A 21,930-nucleotide genomic window follows, 5' to 3' on the forward strand; every position below is an offset into this window, starting at 1 on the left:
AAATTTGTATAAAAAGTAAAAAGAGTACAAATAAAAGCAAATATGTAAATATTCCCATAACAAATAAAACTTAGATTGCAAAATCATGATATTATGCGTCCTGATATGAGATTCATGAATTAGAAAAAAATACAAGTGGCAATCATTCTAAATAAAATAGATACATTTGACTTGTACTTTTCTATTATATATATAAGTACAAATATAACCTTTGATGTACGACAAAAGTGCTGTTAAACATTTGAGTGTACATAGGGTGTAGTTTATTTGTGTGACATGGAGTCAAATTCAAACGAATGCACATATACATGTATCCCTTTGAAACTAGCCATGTAAATGTCACTTTGAACAAATTATTCTCTCAAGTTGTAACAGTAAAATCTTTAGGTTAAATCGGAACGTCTTCGTCAAATGTGTTTTCCAATTTTTGTAAAAACCATATAAAAAAGAAGATGTGTTATGATTGCCAATGAGACAACTCTCTACAAGAGACCAAAAGGACAAAAAAAACTATTAATCACCGTACGGCCTTCAAAAATGAGCAAAACCCATACCGCATAGTCAGCTTTAAAGGGCCCCAAAATGACAAAGTAAAGCAATAAAAACATGCACATATGATTACTATATATAAAATTTTGATAATCAGCAATTTTAAATCTTCCTAACAATAATCTGCTAGTACGAGTGCGTTTTCTTGGAATTTTTGAAATTAAGCTATCATTTCATTGATTATGAAATCATCTAATGTGACCTATCACCGATTTTTACTTGAGCAATACATGATGCAAAATCTGCTTTCCTTTTTGGAGCAAGTGAAGTTATCACCCTCATTTAGGTGACTCATTTATGCTGCTTATTCTATGGTTTTCGGTTACATATTTATTTATAGTGGATTGGGAAACAAGTTTTGCAACTTATATTAATCCCTTTCCACTTAAAACTAAGTGTATGTTGGATGCTATTTGTCTTTTCATCGTATTATTGTTGGGGTCATGATATTGTCTGTTTTTCTTCGATTGGCATCTCATGTCATATTTTTCTTGTAAATACAATTTACAGTTAATTACAACATGTAACAGTTATAACATGAAAAAATAAATAATGACATGTCATTTCATATAAATGGGAAAATATACATTATCACAGTCTACTTGAGGCGAATTCATGTTAATCGTCGGACACTATTGATCTAGAAAATAACCTTTTGAGCGTATCTGATTCCTTACAAACTGTTAACGTTTTTCATTGTTGGTTTTTTACATATTTTAATAAAAAAAAAAAAAATGAAATCAATAAAGTTAAATAGTAACGTTTTGCTTTCATTTCAGCAAATATGAAGAAAACACAGTGCAGCACACCATCTCAAGTTGGTTAAGAAGAATAATTGAGGGGGTTGGCATCACATAGGAAACACAATATAGATTCATGGAATAGCACTAATCAAATATATATACTCTACAAATTTACTTTGGAACTCAGTTACGTTTATGTCAATTCAACAGGGTATCTACATGAGAAGTATGTTAAGTTATGACAAATCCGAAATTTGAACAGTAAATTTTTTACTTAACACGTCAAACCAAGTACAATGTAATCTCTTTACATTCTGAAAGGAAGTCAATGAAAAATCACACCCCTGACCTAATGAAAAGGGGTTGTATTGTAAATTATTTAAATTGACTTCCAATTAATTTAAATGAACTTTTGATATGGGTATATGCCTGGTCTAGATATAGTTTTGATAGCATAAATAACACGTTCAAAACAAAGTATTAAAAAATTAAAACATGTAAACTATTCAAAATGTTCAATGTCTTCAAATATAGGCGTTCATAAAATAAATACGATCCGAAATCTAAATATGTAAGAAAGCTGTTGATTTTAAACATACTGAAAAACAATTTCTATAAACAACAACAACAAGCAGAGCTACTGTTACCACTTGAACAACAACCTTTCTTTTTCTCTTCTTTTGGTGGAATCTGATTCTGTGTAAATGTCAAAAACACCTGTTCAAGTGTCGTCTGATGAACAGCATAGTCTTCAATATTATAGTCTTTCTTTGCACGTTCCATAGCACTAAATACCGCAGCCAATGGAATATCTGCATCGGGAATTTGGAAATGACAGTAGCCATGGTGATGATCAAATATTTCACTGTTAGGAAACGTTGTTTTAACGAACTGTTTCAGTGGTTGTGTAGAAGCATGGAATCCATTTTCTTCCATTCTCATCTGACAAATAAGTGTGTATCCGTGACCAAACTTATTTTTTAAATGTTGTGGACTTCCGTAACAAACAAATTTTCCATTTACCATGATGACTACTTTAGTGCATAAGGCATCACACTCTTCCATGCTTAAAAACAAATTTGAAATACTTTTAACTATATGCATAAATAAACTGAAATTAAATCCAATAACATAACAAATATAAAGTACATTTAAATATTTTTATATGTAAACAAATAATGGTAACACATGACAAAAACAGAAAGCCTGATATATAACCCACAATAGAAATAAAAGGTAAAATATATTAAACCTTATAAGTTAAAATGGTGAATGCATAGGATTGACTAAACACATACCTGTGTGACGTAAGAATTAAGGTTCTCCCACTGGCTCTAACTTGTGAAAGAACATTCCATAGTTGTCGTCTGGCACCAGGATCCATTCCAGACGTTGGTTCGTCGAGTAGAATAAAAGGAGGGTCCCCAATTAAGGCCATGGATGTACTTAATTTCCTCTTGTTACCACCACTGTCAAAGAAAAACATTTTTATTGAACATACACAGCACATCTACTTGTGTAAATAGTTAAAATTGTGATGATAGATTGTTCACCAAAAAAAAAATTGAACCGTCAAAAAAGGTAATTTTACTTAAGCTATACTCAATCGAGAAAGAGAGTATACTTTATAAGGTATGTATTAGCCAAAAGAAATTCTTGGTGTTTTTGTCACTATCAACTACAAAACATTTTTGTTTGAATCTTTGTTAGATTTATTTGTATGTTTGTTCGAATTTTTGAGTCAGTTGTGTTGTATGTCTGTAATGTATGTTTACACAGTTTTGCCTGCTGGATCCCATTTATTGTCATATAAACTTATAAACAACTGTCACACAAGTGGGGATGTAGCTACCTACAAACCAAACCAGTTTTAACCCATCGGAAAATGTAAGTACCGAGTCATGATTATTGCGTTTGTTTTCCATTCGTTACGTTGGTTGATAAACTCCAACGTTTGCTTATGTCAGTCTTTTTGGATTTAATGTACATCTTGTATTCAATTATCTTTTTTTTAAGTATTTGAGAAATTAAAAAAAACACAAAATAGCATTTTATCACTCAACATTAAATAAGGTCAAGATGAGGTGAATCTTACTTTCCTTATCTTACATATATCTTTCAGTAATTCTATATACCAATTATAGTAGATATATTACTCAAAATAAATGGTTAAGTCAAGAGATTCAACTTTTAGTTTCTATGCAGTCGTTCAATCATATATTTTACATATTTTGCAATGTATTTTGTTTTCCTAATCTAAATAATTTGGTGAGACAGTTTTCGTATAATTGTTTATATACTAATACATTTACCTGTAAGTGCCACACTCCCGATCTGCATACTTTTTCAACATCATCACGTCCATTATATCATTAACCACACCTTTGATTTGGTTCTCTTGAACTCCACGCAGCCGAGCATACATATACAAAGTTTCCCTTCCAGTCATCTGATCAATAAGGGCATCAAACTGAGGACAGTAACCAAGATTTTGTTGAACTTGTCTCATATGTTGTTTAATATCATATTTATTCATAAAGGCATTACCCTTCGTAAGCGGAACATCCCCGGTCAACATTTTGAATGTAGAGGTTTTTCCAGCGCCATTTTGTCCCAACAGTCCAAAACATTCGTTAGGTGCAATTCCAAAACTGATACCATCGACTGCATGAAACCTACCATAATATTTTGTAAGGTTCTTAACAATAACAGAATCTGTTTCCATTAAATGAGTGACAGAATTAGAATTGATTCTATGTTTTTCCTCGGCGACATCATTATCTTCTTGTTTTCCTTCAATTGAGGCTTCATCCGATGGTAAATCTGAGACCGATGTACTATTTCCATTGTTGACTTTGTATTTGCATTTACTGAAAACATCATTTTCAATCATAAACAGAATAGCAAAGTAAACAACTCCTTGTGCAACTAGGAACAATATGTAAAGACCAACTCCTGGATATGTAGTGTCGAGATAGTTAGAAGAGTTTGGGAAGCATATATCACCGCCATTCGGATCACAGCCTGTAGGAAGGTCAATAAGAAATGAGTTATAGAAATCAATATAAGTAATACAAAACAGATTATTTATATGTATAAAAACATTCAATTCTTTATTTTGGATCGCAATTATTATCGGTTTAGGCTCCTTGCCAAATTTTGTCAATAAAAAAAACCCAAACTGTCATACATATATGAGGTTTTTAGCTGGCTATAAAACCAGGTTTAATCCACAATTGCTTCGGAAAATGCCTGTACCATGTCAGGAATATGAAAGTTGCTTTCAAATTTATTCTGATATAAGTCAGTTCAGGTTTAATGGACTTTCTCCTTTTTTAACTTACCTTGAAGTTCGGTAGTTCTGTTTATATTATTTATATTAAATGACATTGTTGAGAATTGCTTCAAAACATTTTTTGCAAATGTAATTCTTCTTTGATTTGTCCAAATACACGTGTTCTGCATTCCTAAAATTAAGTTTCTGCTGACTTTCACAATTTTTGTAACATTTCTTAATAAATCATGTATATTTTTTTTTAGACAAGGTTTGTTTTTCAGAAACAAGAATCTACAACCTAATTAATTATAACCGAATATTTTGTTGTTGCTGCAACCGCACATCGAGTAGAAGCCCATGTGTTCGGGTTTTTTTTTTAGCGATACTATTACATAGTTTCTTGGAATAAAGGTATTGGATGAGACAAGAAAACGAAGAAAACTTAACGATGAGTAATGGTCAAAACCAGGTGACATCTGTAAATCAATTATAGTTGCAATAAGTGTATTTTACAAATTAGTTTGACCTAGAACTCGAACTTTCAAAAATAAGGTCGTGATCAGCTGAATCCTTTCATATGTTCGTTTATACATTTGACATATTGACCATTTCTTTGGACCAAACAAATCAATTGGAAATTTTTTGCAATGACCGTAATAAACTCATCATAGGTACCAGGATCAAAATAATATGCACCAGACCTGCATTTAGTCTACACAAAAGGTTAAATAGGCAAAATAAAGTCCGAAGTTGAGGATCCCCAAATTCCTAGTTATTAATTATCCTCTATCAAGACCATACTCATGATAATTTAAGTCAATAAAGTACTGACTAGTGGGTTGGTGATAATGTAGACAATTAGACTTACCATATGCCAGACGATATTTATTTATACATATATAATAACATATGTTCACTTTCCGTCTCTTGATTAAAATTATAAAACATATCTAGACTTACTTGACTGGCAGGATGCTGGATATCCACTTTCAGTACATGCTTTGGTATACCCCCAGTTGACATACATGCTCATTAATGAAGTTCCCATGCAGTAGTTAGGAAACAATATGGCGAATGCAAGGTCTAAGGCGCTACCAATATTGTATGTATTAAATCCGGGTATTTTGAGGACAAATACTGAAATCAGTGTAGCAAGACCTGCAATAGTTTTGATGTTTTATTAAAAAGTACATAATCAAAAAGGAAAACAAGTGACCATGTCTTTTCATTAACGGTTAGACATTCTGATTTTGCGTGGTAATATAAAAAAGAAGATGTGGTATGATTGCCAATGAGACAACTGTCCACAAGAGACCAAAATTACACAGACATTAACAACTATAGGTCACCTTACGGCCTTCAACAATGAGTAAAGACAATACCGCATAGTCAGCTATAAAAGGCCCCGATAAGACAATGTAAAACAATTCATGCTTTACATAATGATTTTTGTACTTATAATTGTTCACTTGCAAGTTAATCTACATATGATGTGATATTTTTTCTTTTAAATTCATGATGGGCTGTGTCGTTTACTTAAGACTACCAAGCTAAAATAAACTTCTTTTGTTTAAAAAACATGTTAAGGTGAGCTTAATCTACTAGTATGGGATAAATAAAAACTGTCCACTGTGAAATCGTTAAACTATATTACAGAACAGCCAATAAATGTAAGCTGAAATCTGATACAATAATTAACAATCTGATAATAGACATAAAAAAATTATATGCATTTTATACTATTAAACTCGTAGATATATTAGTTCAATGCGTTTTGTTAAATTATACTTTTTCAGCTTTTTAGTCTTTTGGAAAATGTTGTGTGTGCCCTCTACCACGAATTTCGTTTTAGATGCACACGTATAAAAACTGCGGTTTTTATTCAATGCAATGATAGGTTTTTCAATTTAGACTTGTTTATATTTTTTCGATTGGGATTGTATTATATTTCTCCTCCGGTTTATATAATTCGTTCATCATATTGCGACTCTTTAAAATTCAAGAGTCGATCCTTAATTAAGGTATATGGCCTTCCGAATACCATTTCGATCCCTAACATCACTGAAGAGACATTTATAGTCGAAATCCGGATATGGTGTACTAGTTTTTGCACCTCATGATTCTGGTTTACTATCTTTGCGGTTTTTATCCAAAGCAATCATAGGTTTAAACGTTGTTTTCAATTTAGACTTCTATAAAAATTGCGGTTTGTATCCAACGCAATCATAGGTTTGAACGTATTTTCAATTTAGACTCGTATATATATATCAAAACCATAATTATCTTGAAATCATACAAATTTATTTATAGAAATTCATACAATTAATTGAACATCAATAAATATGTTACACTTTTCCTCAAATCTTGTATAGATAAAGCAACAAAAATATGTTTTTGTCATGCATCCGATTTCACCTTGAGAGATGCACACGCCTGATGAAGCTAATTTGTTTAGCGAAATATTGCGTATTTCTATTTAAAATCTAATAGAATTTTTTAATGTATTAATTAGCGTGTTTAAGTTATATTCTTAGACATTTATATATATATATATTTATATATATATATGTTTCTTTTTAAAAGCTTTGCTTACCAATAATGATATTCAGCATAGTCATAGCAACCATTCCAGATGGAGCTGATGAGAAAAAAAAGCTGAAAGTATACGTAAATGGAAGGAAACTCCAGGCATATAATAAAAATATAAGGAAAACAATCCCTAGGCGACCGTTATCCACAAAAGCCTCTGTTTGAAATGCTGCAAAAACAATCAATATCAGCAGAACTGGAATAAGATAATTGATCAAATCCCATAGAAAATTTGATGCCCAGAAAGCAAAAGAACTAACTCCGCTAACTTTCTGGATATGCTTTGCTCCAGATGATCGTTCTTTGATAAGGAAAATGATAAAAGTGGCTGTCAAAAACGCCATTCCGAACATAATCTGAAAAGCAAGTGAAAAGGCTGTTCCAATATATGTAAAGAAGTTAGCCCGTTCATTCTCGTCTACTGTAAGTTTAAAAGGCGAGTTTGTTGTTTTGATAGAATATGAATCACTGTTCATAGCGTATTTGAAAATTGCATCCATCATATATGCTAAAGAAATTGCAGGTGCGTGGAAAGGCTCGCCATTAAAATATGCTATCCAACTGTTACTTGTTGCAAGGTAAGCGCCTATCATATATTTTGTGTTGAATGTTGATAATCCCACGCTACCCGCTTTATCCATTAGGTATGTACTGATATTGGATGGAGCGCCGGCATCTAAAGCGGTATTACCGCTGCTAGTAATGGCATTTTTATATTGATTGGCAATGCCGGCTTCAGCAGCTGCAGGTGAGGCGCCATCATCCCAAATAGCTGTTAAACCAGAACCAAAAGAAGATAACTCCAAAGCTAAAGCAGGATCCGCGGTATTACCCGGTGACGATTCCACGACGAGCAATCCAAAGATAGTGAAAAGAACCGGCATTATCAGTTGCACTAAGGTTACCACACGGTTTCTCCATGTTTGAATCATTTTCTTTACAAACATTCCATAAAACTGCTGCATTGTCAAGGAAAATCCACCATTCTTCTTGATATTCTCATTAAATGCTGCAAAAAATAATTAAGGAAACATTATGATGTAATTTGACGTAAATATATTCTTTGATATTTAACTATATGTAGTTCTGAATGACGTATCATTAATAATTGATCGATCAAGTCAAATTACTAAAATTTAACGTTTCTATAAATTGTCTTTACCAAGTCAGAAATGTGACAGTTGTTGTCCTTTCGTTTGATGTGTTTGAGCTTTTGGTTATGCCATTTGATTGAATTTTCCTCGGAGTTCAGTAATTTGGTGATTTTACTTTTTTATATGAAGTATTTTCATTACTAGTAAATAATATTCTCTGCTTAATTCAATTAAGTAATGATAGTGAATAGAAAATTTAGTAAAATACTTAATAAATACATTATCAAAATCAACAGGTCTAAGTGGCATACATATATATATATAAAAAACATCACTGATTCTATCACTGCGATAATATAATACCGATTATATAATACCGTTATGACAATACAATGACAATATTTCTTTGAATTTGATTGATTTTATGCCATTTAGGGAATGTGGTGCTGCGAAGGGTTTAATTTTGGTAACTCCTATTGGACAGCATATGTGTAGCTCATCTATATGAACCATTCTATAAATTAAACATACCGACATTTTGCACTGAATATTATTTTAACAATTATTCGAGTAGTTCAAAAGCACAAAAAAATAGATTATATGACAAAACTATTCCTTAGAAAAAAATCACTGTTACTGTGCCTTACGAAGTAGTATTTGATTGGTATTGCTTTGTCTTTTTGGGTGTCTAACTAATAATCTCCCTTGTCAACTTCTAATTATCTCATGGTTTCATTACTTGAATAATTTTCATCAAGATATTCATATTCTATGCGTACCATTATACGTTCCATTCTGCGTTACATTGTTGGATTTAGACTGTCCATTTATATTGGGTAATGGTGGCGTTTCATTAAAACTTGATCGTTTCTCTGTTGAATCGCCATTCATTTTACTTGCGAGTGGTGGAACATTCTTTGTATCAACAATTGCACTAATATCACTCAATGGTCTTTTCTCGTCATGCGCAAAAGCTTGATTTTGATAAAGAACATTGGCTTCACCGTTTTGATCCTTTTCGTCGTCATCAGTAGCAGATGCACCAACCCTTTAAATGAATTAAGAAGCAGTGGTTTTAGACAAATTGTATTGACTTGATAATTTGTGTTGCTAAACGCTTATTTCAGCACTAATGCCGATTATATTGATGCCAGTTTTTTATTGGGGAGGAAGTCGGAATACCCCGAGAAATCAGCACACATTCAGCAGAAAATGAGTTCAATGAACAAGTCATTTATAACTATTTTGATAAGAGACTGAGCGTCACTGGTGAGTCTTATGTAGACGAAACGCGCGTCTGACGTACTAAATTATAATCCTGGTACCTTTGATAACTATTTACACCACTGGGTCGATGCCACTGCTGGTGAACGTTTCGTCCCCGAGGGTATCACCAGCCCAGTGGTCAACACTTGGGTGTTGACATGAATATCAATAATTGGGTCATTTTTATAAATATCCTGTTTACAAAACTTTGAATTTTTCTCCAAAAACTAAGGATTTTCCTATCCCAGGCATAGATTACCTTAGCCGTATTTGGCACAACTTTTTGGAATTTTAAATCCTCAATGCTCTTAAACTTTGTACTTGTTTGGCTTTAGAGCTATTTTGACAAGAGTGTCACTGGTGAGTCTTATGTAGACAAAACGCGCGTCTGGCGTACTAAATTATAATCCTGGTACCTTTGATAACTATTTACACCACTGGGTCGATGCCACTGCTGGTGAACGTTTCGTCCCCGAGGGTATCACCAGCCCAATAGTCAACACTTCAGTGTTGACATGAATATCAATAATGTGGTCATTTTTATAATTTTCCTGTTTACAAAACTTTGAATTTGTCGAAAAACTAAGGATTTTCTTATTCCAGGCATAGATTACCTAAGCCGCATTTGGCACAACTTTTTGGAATTTTGGATCCTCAATGCTCTTTAACTTTGTACTTTTTTGGCTTTAGAGCTATTTTGATAAGAGTGTCACTGGTGAGTCTTATGTAGACGAAACGCGCGTCTGGCGTCCTAAATTATAATCCTGGTATCTATGATAACTATTTACGGGGTAAGAACTGACAACATCAGTGTTGACTATAGATGAATTAATTAGACCACTTGGTCACAAAGGACCGAAAAGAAATCTGAAGTTGTGAAAGAGTTACGGGACTTTGACTTATTTTGCTCTATTTTAACATAAAGACAACCTGTGAACCTAACACCTCTAAGACCTGGCTTAATTCAAAGTAAAAGAGATTGTCTGTTGCAGTAAAGATATATCTTCGGACATTTGTATGAATTTATTCTAAATTAGAGAAATCTTTCCATTAGAAGAAAATTCATGATTCAAACGTTGTTCTTTTTTTTTCAGCCCGCATTTGGATTTATAATATAAATTGTATATACAAGTTAATCAAAATCCATTCAAAGGTTGTTTTAATTCTTATTAAATCAATATACTAGACAGAGGCAACTTTTACATGTTTTATCATCATAGATCATATATCACGGACTCTTATATAACACATCAGATTAATCTCCCCCTCGACTTCACATGACAATGATTGGTACAGGAAGTGTATATATAATGAAAAGTTCACCCTGTCAACACCCTGTTTTGATTTTTCTAAAAGATTTTCTGGCATTTCTATTTTCGTTTTTATCTTTTTTCATTATGTTCGGTTTCGTTTACCTAGCACTATTCAAACACTTGAAAATAGACTTTACGTTACTGAGTCCAGCAATTTTATCGATGTCCTTAAGATTTACTTTCACACTTACTTAAGAAAGACTTCTTCCATAGTAGTAGCAGTAGTTCCAAAACTTGTTAACCCAAGCTGACTTTTCTTTGCCTCAACATCCTTAAACAGGTCCTCAAATTTGCTCGACTCATCAAATGGAAGCAAGTATGATAGTTCTGCACTAATATTACTTTCTAGCGTTGCAGTACGTATGTGAGATTGGATAAGTTGTGTGACTGTACTAACGTTACAAGACTGATTCTTTACCATAACAAGGTGGTATCCTGCACCTTTAAAAACAAACAAAAAATGCATATAATAAGGCATGATATTTCGTTAGCAGCTTAAGCGTTTGTGACATTGTCGGATCTGTAAGAAACTTACTTCCTTTTTCTCTGATTCTTTTAAATACGAGTTGGGTTTGTTTGTGATAACAACCCATGCATTCTTGTTAATCTAAAATCGACAAACACAAATATCACATGAAAAAAGCCTTTTATAGAATATTGAAATTAATGCATAGCATTCTATTGAAATAGAACGATAAAGAAATATGACGTGTTTGTAAATAAAAAAAAAATATGAAATATAATTTCTGTATTTGGAATTCTTCAGTACAAATGCTGCTGTAAAATCTGTTCAAAGCAGCTGCTACTTTAACGTACCATATTTCTTCTTGAGAAAATGTGAAGTTCCACAACACTTCACTACACCATCAGCCATTATAGCGATCCTATCTCCAAGAAGATCAGCTTCGTCCATAAAATGTGTTGTGAGAACCAATGTTCTATCTTTTCTAAACTTCTGTAGGACATCCCAAGTTTGTCGTCTAGCTGCTGGATCCATACCAGATGTAGGTTCATCAAGCATCACAAACTAGCAATACACACATTACTATATTATAGCGCAGCAGATACATTTGGTTACTTGCAGTTCACATTTAACGTATCTTTTAACACCAAGGGAAATAATAATATCTAGCTAGTTCTTTATTTAATATAATGATCAAAGCAGTGAATCTGGATAATCCCATTAAGCAAATGAAGGATATTACAGGCTAGCCACAAAATCAAGTTCAACACACTATTTTTCTTAAAATGTCCTGCACTAAGTTAGGAATATGGCAGTTGTTACATAATAGTTCGTTAATATGTATATGTTGCATTGTTTTTTGTTTTTTGTTGCACTTCTGTGTTCTGTTATTTCGTTGTTTTCCTTTAATAGGTTATGTGTTTCCCTCGGTTTTAGTCTGAAACCCGGATTTGTTTTCTCTCAATCGTTTTATGACTTTGAAAAGCGGTATACTACTACTGTTGTCTGTATAGTCAAACCCGGATTTGTTTTCTCTCGATCGTTTTATGACTTTTGAAAATCGTTATACTACTACTGTTGCCTGTATAGCCAAAGCCGGGTTTGTTTTCTCTCTATTGATTTATGACTTTTGAACAGCGGTATACTACTGTTGCCTTTATTTAAACACAAATAATCGAAAGAGTTAATATAACTTACTGTGTGTCATGTTTATTGTTCCAAATAAAGTTTGTCTTTTTACAAATTATCTATCCGATTTTTCTTTAAAATTTGATGGTCTAAATTCAATAAATAAACAATCAAGCATTATGAGGGTATTGTATAAACATTTACAATACAATGTCCCGCATTGGGAATTTGATTTTCCACGTATATCATATATGGGAAAGCAATCAATTGTGGGGAAGGGAGTTTGCAATAGTTTCAATGTAATTGCTAAGTATTTCTAACGCATGCTTGTAAAGTGGTTGTTTCAACAAGGTTCCTACCTTTGAGCCTGCTATCAATGCGATTCCAACTGATAACTTTCGTTTCTGCCCACCAGATAATGTCATTGAATATCTGTTTAACTTCTGTTCCAGACCAATTATTTTTACCATTTCGTCCACTTCCTTTGAAATTTGGTTACTTGGACAGCCCTTCATCTGTAAATATCAAAATATATGTATTGATATAAACAGAGAGGTTCAACTACTGAGGTAAAAATGATAATGGCATATATGACCTTATGCTGTCAATGTGTATGGTAGGACTCCATTTAAAATACATGCAATTCCCTCAGTTTCTCTTTATCTTGTTTTGTATATTCAAAATGTATCACGAGATATGAACGTCAGTAAAATTGTAAAATCACAAGAATACTCTTAGGAAAATTCAAACAGGAAATTTTCCCTAATCAAATGGCAAAATCTACTGTTGCCCCTAACTAAGTCGGTTTTACAAAACTATATGATGGTCATGTGTTTATGATATATTTCAAAAAGCATAGCACAAGAGGGTAAAATATAAAAAAATTCATGAAATACAAAATCACGATATCAATCTCTTGAACTCGACCACTTATCTTACATTATTCATTTTCAAAACAGTTTTACATATTTTAAATTTCTAATAATGAATGTTATCTTAAACCCGTAATTACTTGTGTTATTTAAAGTAACTGGTTATTTCATAAAGCAAAAACTCAGAATAGATTTGAATACACATATTTGCTTTTTGATCAAAGCGGAACGGTTTTTGGAAACACGTGTTTGCTTCTAGTATCTGTAAATCGAATCTAACCTTGAAAACTAAACGTTTGTCTTATGAACATGAAAATGACATCATGGTCAGATGAACCTTTCCAGACTACAGGTACACCTTACAATCATTTCAAATTCACGACACACTGTTTACAGTATCTGGAAAATGCCATTACAACCTTAATCTAATCAAGGTGAGATGAACCCTGTCGGACGAACATGTATTTTTTTTAAAAATATATATGGTCTTTCCATAAACTAAATAAAGATGACATAGTAAAGACAAAAACGCAAAAAGACGTAATGCATAGGTTACCTTTGAGTAAAAAATCAAATGCTCCTTAACTGTGAGCGTATCAAAGAGTATGTTGTGCTGTGGACATAGACCCAGGCTACGTCTAACATTCGTCATGTCCTTTCTTATATCATAGGAATTTATTTTAGCTGTTCCTCTTGTTGGTGGTATAAAGCCTGAAAGAAGAGAAAAAATCTTTCACATGAATGAAAGTAATAGCTTGTGGAACTGGAAGAATGCAAACGGAAAAGGCAGGATGCTTCCAATTAACTCAGCTTTTATTTAGATAACCAGAATATATTATTTAATTTAGAGCAAACATTCTGATACAGTACATTGTTTGGAGAGCTTGAATCTCAGTTTTCAAAAAAGTTAACCTTATTCCATAGTTGACTCACCAGTTAACATAGACATAGTTGTTGTTTTTCCTGCACCATTATGACCTAGAAGTACTGTTATCTGACCTTCAAACACATTGAGAGTTGTATTTTCAACAGCAACCTTTTTTTTCTTCCCCTTTCCATAGACCTGAAAATGTTTCGTTGGAATTTTCATAAATTTCATAAATTAATAGAAAAAAAATAACGATCGATATATAAACACCGAAACACGGTCATGTTTAACTTAAAAAACAAATGTAAGAAAAAAACCTAGAGGGGCCAATGAAAAATTATAAGTCAAATTAGACAGACAATACCATACCTAAATTTAATACATTATACAGTATACTATAGATTGAACAATACGAACAGGTAACTATTTAGCTTCTCATTTGGGTAACAATTTCCTGCTCAAATACAGTCATCCGTTGAGTCTATCATGTCAAGTAAAATTCCAATGTGTTCAAAAGTATTCAGTGATTCCTTTCACGACAAATTGGAGAATAAATGTTGGGACTAACTCAAAAAAAGAAAAATACACATGGGTGTCTGGTATGCTCAATTAATATAGAATGATATCTATAACAACCAAAACGGTCTAATGTCAACTTTGCCTGAGGCCGGTTACATACAGCAATGTAATATTTTATTTGTAAATTAAGGATTCTGGATATCAAACTCCCCTTACAAAATGATACGTTTTCCATTGATATCGAGCATTGTGTGTCAACATACCTTCCGGAGATTTTCGATGCTGATTCCTACTTTTAGACCACTTGGTTCTCTTTCAAATAAATCTGGATTAGCTGTATGTGATGTTCGAAGATCGTCGAAATCTTCTGCATGCTCCTGACCACACCAGTAAGTTTTCTAAATTGACAGTAACAAGATACAGTAAGAAAAAAATATCTCCAGAAGCTCACTCAAACAAAATGTCTTATCAACTAAAACAATATTTCCGTTTTTAAATTGTCCGTAATTTTAATTCACCTCCTAAACTTATTCATAATAAGTATCGCTTGCATTTCAGCTAAATTCATAATAAAAATATTTTTCTCAGATTTGGTCATTTTTTTTCATCATGAAAACATGCTAAATTTTGTGAATACGTATCAATTCATTAAATAACATGAATTGTGAGAGACTATTACATTGTTGGTATTCGATGAGACTACTGACCGTGAATGGGAAATAAAGCGGCTGTGGCACTCCAAAATCTCCTGGGCAAATGGCATCAACGTACCAAGCAATCAGCATATATACTAATGTGTCAAGAAGTAAAATAAGTATAACTGCCAGCATGGAAAAGTCCTGATCCACAGTAGGAGGATTAGCAAAGTTAGTCCACTGTAAACCCTCACCTGAAATTAGTAGGTATAAACTGGAAAACTAAAAAATATACTAGAATCCGTGTCTAATGGGTACTGTGCTGCGCTACTTTAAAAAAAAAATGTTATAAAGAAATTTGTAGTTTTTGAGGTGTGTTATAGAAAAAATCCCGAATACGAACATTAACGCCAAGTGTACTTAAATAGCCTACCCAAACTAAACTCCTAGACGGTACTACGATGCAGTAAATGGAAACATGACCTGCGCTAATTAAGGTTTCCACACTGGTAACAGGGGAGGAAGTAATATTCATTATTAGTTGCCCAACAGACAAAATTTGTGCAAAAACGTACGTGGAAGCATTTTTTGTATACTTTAGTCCTCCCCTAAACCAAACACCCATAACAGTACTCCATTACACGGAACGTAGATAACTCTAATCGGTTTATCAAATTCATAAATATAAATATCAAATAATTAAGTTTTGAAACTGATGGTACCAACAGTTTGAAGAGATTATTTGGCCCCTACCAAAAAAGTTATTATCATTATAAAACAATGTACCTGTTCCTTCATACTGGGCAATTAATTTGACTCCTATTGCCATTCCAACATTGTTAAGGCCACATGCTAGTCCCTTTTGCATACTGGTCATACTGGCAAACGTTTCGTCCTGGTTCAGGAAAAAGTACGGGAAATATACCAAAAAGAATATAATTCCGGCGGCTGGTGCTGCAACGCTTGCTGAATTAATAAAGATAAATTGATTGTTACTGTATCAGTATTGGAAGAATTTATATCTATTTCAAAATTTTAAACTTTGATCGTATTTATCCAACTTTTTGATTTATTTTTTTAATATTTTCAGCTAACATGTAAATCATAAAGTATACTTTTAAATGGTATGAACTACACGAAAAAAATATATAGGTTAGATATAAACTCCTTGTTTCAATCTTTATAGATATCATATATAGGTTTCGAATTCTGAACATTAAAAAATCGGACTAATGTCTACGTCATTCTGGTTTCTGGTGGAGAGTTTGTCTCATTGGCAATCATACCACATCTTTTGTATCATATAACCGAAAAAATACATTTTTATAGCATTACCTCTCTGGAAAAATGTGCTGACCATGAAAGAAAATCCTATCAGCGATAACCCGTAACTCAAGAAAAACACAAATACTATAGATGGCTGGGAGTTTGTAAACACTGCAACACCTTTCAATTTAATGGAGAAAAAGATCGTGAAGAAGATGCAGGCAAGGACCATGTATATCAATGAAAATATAAACCATGATAACCAGTACATCGACACGTGCATTCCCATCAATTTCATAGATTCCTGGAAAAAAATAAGAATCATAAACGATAATATTAGTTATATCCAACCTCCTTTGAATGGTATAAAACAATATGGGCAAGATTAGCTCCTTTGAGGTTGCAGACAGAATAAAATTTTCACTTAAATATGGTATGGCCTCGCAAATCAATTGCTTATAAATGAACAGTGAGCCTTTCAATTGACCTGTTGTGTCAATAATCTTTGTTCTCATCAATATTATGAATGCATTTATACTATTACCAGCTATTTTCATATATATTTTAATATTATTGTCATTACACATTCAGAACAACGTGTTAATGTTTTACAAGGGAGACTCACAAGCTTGTTTTGGCATTTACCAGCACATTACAATTGATAGCTCTAAACATTCTATATTAACGCCATGTCGATACTTTTTAACAACAATGTAAATAATGATTAAATTTTGTGGCCGTTGCTGCTTTAAGTGTCATGAAATTTATTTGGAAAGTTACAATTATATCTTTATAGTCTATCAAATTGTAATCAAATATGAATTTATTTTTTTTTAAATTAGGGAAAAACAATAATAAAGAAAAATCCGGACCTTTTACAAATACAATGTAGGGAATAGTAACACCTGCATTCACAGGATATAAACAGCATTTTGAATATATATTTCTTGACAAAAATAACAACTTAATCTAACGAGATAGAAAATGCAATGGTGCAACTTTATGCATTTAAGAGTAAGTTCTCAAATTGGTCGTCTTGGAGTCGTAATAATGTGTCAGGGTATAGGATAACATATCTTCCTATGGACTATAATGAACTTGTGAACTAACACATAAGAACCCGGATTAGCGTGTGAGCAGTACTTGTACAAATCAGGGGTCATATTCAAATCACATTACCATATTCTTAATTTGATGTTCATCTTATGTTTGCCACTGGACGTTTTAAAAACATTAATTCACAATTCAGCACACTGTATTCAGTAAATTTACAATGAATCAACTTTGAAGCTTACTTGAAATTGTATCCTTATTGAGCGTACGAGACATTCACGGCTAGTCAAGGAAGTTAAACACCCCGGCCCAATAGTAGTATTAATTTTTGTAGCTAAAGTACAGTCGTTTTGAATATGCATTTACAAAAACTAATTAAGGTTTCCTTGTGGGTCTTTTGTAATACAAAATTTTGAAATCGCATTTCAAAACTTCTGAACCAACCATCCGCTTTGGGTATGGCTTATGGCTTTTTTTTTTAATTGAGGTTTGGTTCAGTATAACAACATCAGCAAGATCCAACACTAAATAAAGAGGTTTTCTGAAACCGGGTAATTGTGTTTCCATTGGGGAAGTATTATTTACCATCCCCGAAATGAAACTATTTAGAGATGTTTACTAGGTCACCAACAAGCGCTTAATAAAACTACATGTGTAACTATGGTCCGATTAAAGACCAAATGGATCATATGACTTGGTACACACTTTACTAATGTAAACTTAATGAAAATTATCCCATAAATTTTGATATTATAAATAGTACACGTGATAATAAAACAAATATTATATTTGCCGACTGCCAAACATGAACTCGAGGACACCGGATCCATTTCGAATAAATAAATACAAAATATTAATATGAGTAATATAACCATCAAAATAAATAACTGTAGAAGAAGTCGTAAACATTATATAAAAAAAATTGTAAGGGGCTATCAATAAAATATTACTGTTGATATTATCTTTAAATTGTAAGAAGCTTCTGTCCAAGTTTGGTAAAAATCCAGGATAGTTTATGAATTTAATAAATGTTTAAAAACTTTTAACTGCAGACTAAATGTAAAATTTATAAAAAAGTTTAATTACAGAGTGAATGTCTTGTTTCCTGGCAAAAAATCCAAGTCCATTTAAAAGTAAAATACGGAAAAATGGATTTAATTTTTTTACAAAATTACTTCTGGATACTATCTTATGATCATAAAAAAGCTTCTGTCCAAGTTTGGTAGAAATCCAGGATAGTTTATGAATTTAATAAATGTTTAAAAACTTTTAACTGCAGACTAAATGTAATGTTAACTGGAAGAAAACTAAATGTCCTTCTAGATGCTAGCTTTTGATCATTAACAAGCTTCTATCCAAGTTTGGTACAAATTCAAAATAGTATAAGAAAGTTATTAAAATTTATAAAAAAGTTTAATTACAGAGTGAATGTCTTGTTTCCTGGCAGAAAATCCAAGTCCATTTAAAAGTAAAATACGGAAAAATGGATTTAATTTTTTTACAAAATTACTTCTGGATACTATCTTATGATCATAAAAAAGCTTCTGTCCAAGTTTGGTAGAAATCCCGGATAGTTTAAGAAAATTATCAAATTTTAAAAACTTTAACCACAGAGTGAATATTTGTGGACGCCGCCGACGCCTACGACGACGACGCCGACGACGGAATGTAGGATCGCTTAGTCTCGCATTTCGACTAAAGTCGAAGGCTCGACAAAAATCAACTTCTAAAACAAGCCGGCCGATCTGGAAACCCAACGATATAATCTCAGATCAAACTTGATTCAAACACAGCCACTAAAACTAGATTTAAAATGTAATGAAAAAAGTTTGGAGATCTGTCTTTAAAATCCAATGGCCCGTCTATGAAGTAATGCTTTGATCGAAATACTGTGAGAAAACCTGATAAAGGATGTAACCATGTATACTCTGTATCGGTACAATAAGCAAAGAAAATTTTAAATACAAAAGAAAAAAACCAACAATAAAGAATACCCTGGATATAACATAAAAGACTCAAAAGAAACGATATGTTTCAAATTCCCCGCTCTTTATTTGAATTTAAGTACACATGTGATGTTGAAATGTACAAATGTAGTATCTTTTTCTTCATACGGCGAAACGTGTAAAATTACAATTATTTACACAAAAGTATGAATAGAAGTTACAACCGTCTGAATAATAATTGGATATTTTCGCCAATACTATATCATTGAAAAAAGAAGAATACATAGACAATAAAAGAAAACACATAGCCTGAAAGCTTGTAGATATACATCCAGGTATGTGTAATCCTTCGATTGTAGCGTTTTCTAAAACCTGCAGATATACAGTTCAGTGTACTATAATCGCATGTCTTCAGGGGGAGTGTAATTTTGTGGAAATCTTCACAATATAAGTACACAATAAAGCTACGTACATTCACAGCTTCAGATATTGTCTCTTATGTTTAAAACTTGAATATTTCTTTTCAAACATTCGTATACGATACAATTATACAAAATGAAAATAAAATAGGAGATATGGAATGATTGTCAACGACGACTAACGATGTAAACAACTGCATGTCATCGTACGGTAAAAGTTTTTGTTAAAAATACAATGTAGTGCTGAAATTTTGAGAAACTTATTTCCTAGTAATGTAATTTCATACAGATATGAACTAAAGTCCTCAATACCTTGAAGTCACAATATCTTGTAGTCCTGAAATATACATTAAACTAAACTTTCTACACCAATCTATTTGTAAACTAGTGGTCCGGCTGAATTTCTCAAATCTATACCTCACCCTGTCACTGGCACGGCAGATGCAATAGGTTACACATATCAGAATTCGCTGAACACGATTGCAAAAGTCATTGTTACTATGACAAACGGGACACATAAGCCAAGACTATTGTTAAAAAAGTCGTAATTGTGGAGAAACCACAGATTATATTTTAACTGTCGTTCCAATAGTAGGTTACATAGGGGTGTCTACAGCAATTTCTTTTAACAGTCTTTAAAGCTGAGGACATGGACTCGTAGCTTGAATATATTCAATTTTTTTCTTGTTCGTGTTTTATCTTTGATATTTTCACATGTCTATATGTATGCCTGTATGTGTTTTTCCTTCTTGTGATGTTATACTATTGTTTCAGAAAAAGGGAGAAGATTTGGTACATTAAAGCGTTTAATCCCGCTGCAAATGTTTGCACCTGTCCTAAATCAGGAATCTTATGTACAGTAGTTTGTTTACGTAATTTATACGTGTTTCTCGTTTTATATATATTAGACCGTTGGTTTTCCCGTTTGAATGGTTTTACACTAGTAATGTTGGGGCCCTTTATAGCTTGTTGTTCGGTGTGAGCCAAGGCTCCGTGTTGAAGGCCGTACATTGACCTATAATGGTTTACTTTTATAAATTGTTATTTGGATGGAGAGTTGTCTCGTTGGCACTCACACCACATCTAACTATATCTATATGACAATAATGATTTGTTCAGTTTAGGTGAAAGTTCTCAATTTCTCTTGTTCAAAGAAATCATTTAAACGGAAGTAAATTCCATTCAAATGGGGATACGGAGAGACATAAAACATGGTTAACCCCACCGTTTTCATTTATAGAATGTAACAAGAGTGCACACGCTGAAATGTCTCGCCTTTTTCACTTATCATTGATATTATGTTTTATATATAGCTACAAAGGTAAAGACATAAATACGAAATATACAAAAGATTCAATAACTGATATTATGTTGATAGTCTTATTGCGGACCTGTTTTTGTATTGTTATGAGTTACAATTTATGACAAAAATAAGCAAAGACCCATCGAAACAACATCTGTTAAACAAATTTAATAATACTTTTAGATATTTGGATGATGTTTTTGGCTCTCAATAATGACGACTTCAGTATGTATATTAAGCTGGGGTCACACATTCACGATTTTTACTGCCGTCCTTGACAGGACCATTCCCGATTAACATTTGTCAAAAGTCTGATCAAGATCCTGTGAATCGTGGATGGAAATCCGATTTGTATCTTTCGCCAGGTAAAATTCGACCGAGTCTGTCACGACTGCGTCCCGATTCTACCGAATGTAATCCGACAGAGATCAGAAAGTGACAAGACAGTGAACCGACGCTGACGGAAGTTATCCGTTCGAAAACTGTCGGCATACTCGGGATGATCAGGTACTGTCGGAACGTAATCCTATCACGGTCCGCTCTATCGCATTGCAAACGGCTTTGTCTGGTCTCAGTCGTATTGTATTCTGTTATTGTCGGGACTTCCCCAGATCATTCCCGTTCCAC

At 32.7% G+C, this 21,930-nt stretch overlaps 1 protein-coding gene across 3 annotated transcripts in view; it reads right to left on the reverse strand.

Annotated features, from left to right (window-relative positions):
• Positions 1-700: 700 nt before the first annotated feature.
• Positions 701-21,930, reverse strand: part of LOC139483972 (phospholipid-transporting ATPase ABCA3-like) — a 46,786-nt gene continuing 25,556 nt past the window's right edge. For 2 of the 3 annotated variants that reach the window (XM_071267698.1, XM_071267693.1), the window contains exons 5-19: positions 16,652-16,886; positions 16,103-16,282; positions 15,389-15,570; positions 14,945-15,079; positions 14,228-14,357; positions 13,851-14,005; positions 12,782-12,937; positions 11,648-11,858; positions 11,023-11,272; positions 9,032-9,300; positions 7,163-8,167; positions 5,530-5,727; positions 3,605-4,316; positions 2,591-2,761; positions 701-2,358 (exon numbers count right to left, since the gene is read on the reverse strand). In XM_071267698.1, coding sequence (XP_071123799.1) covers positions 1,905-2,358; positions 2,591-2,761; positions 3,605-4,316; positions 5,530-5,727; positions 7,163-8,167; positions 9,032-9,300; positions 11,023-11,272; positions 11,648-11,858; positions 12,782-12,937; positions 13,851-14,005; positions 14,228-14,357; positions 14,945-15,079; positions 15,389-15,570; positions 16,103-16,282; positions 16,652-16,886 — 4,443 coding nt within the window. In that variant the 3' untranslated portion in view covers positions 701-1,904. The remainder of the gene's footprint in view (positions 2,359-2,590; positions 2,762-3,604; positions 4,317-5,529; positions 5,728-7,162; positions 8,168-9,031; positions 9,301-11,022; positions 11,273-11,647; positions 11,859-12,781; positions 12,938-13,850; positions 14,006-14,227; positions 14,358-14,944; positions 15,080-15,388; positions 15,571-16,102; positions 16,283-16,651; positions 16,887-21,930) is intronic. The other variant, XR_011655105.1, reaches the window with a different exon arrangement.

This window comes from Mytilus edulis, chromosome 1 (assembly GCF_963676685.1).
Source record: "Mytilus edulis chromosome 1, xbMytEdul2.2, whole genome shotgun sequence".
In the NCBI taxonomy this organism is placed as follows: domain Eukaryota; kingdom Metazoa; phylum Mollusca; class Bivalvia; order Mytilida; family Mytilidae; genus Mytilus; species Mytilus edulis.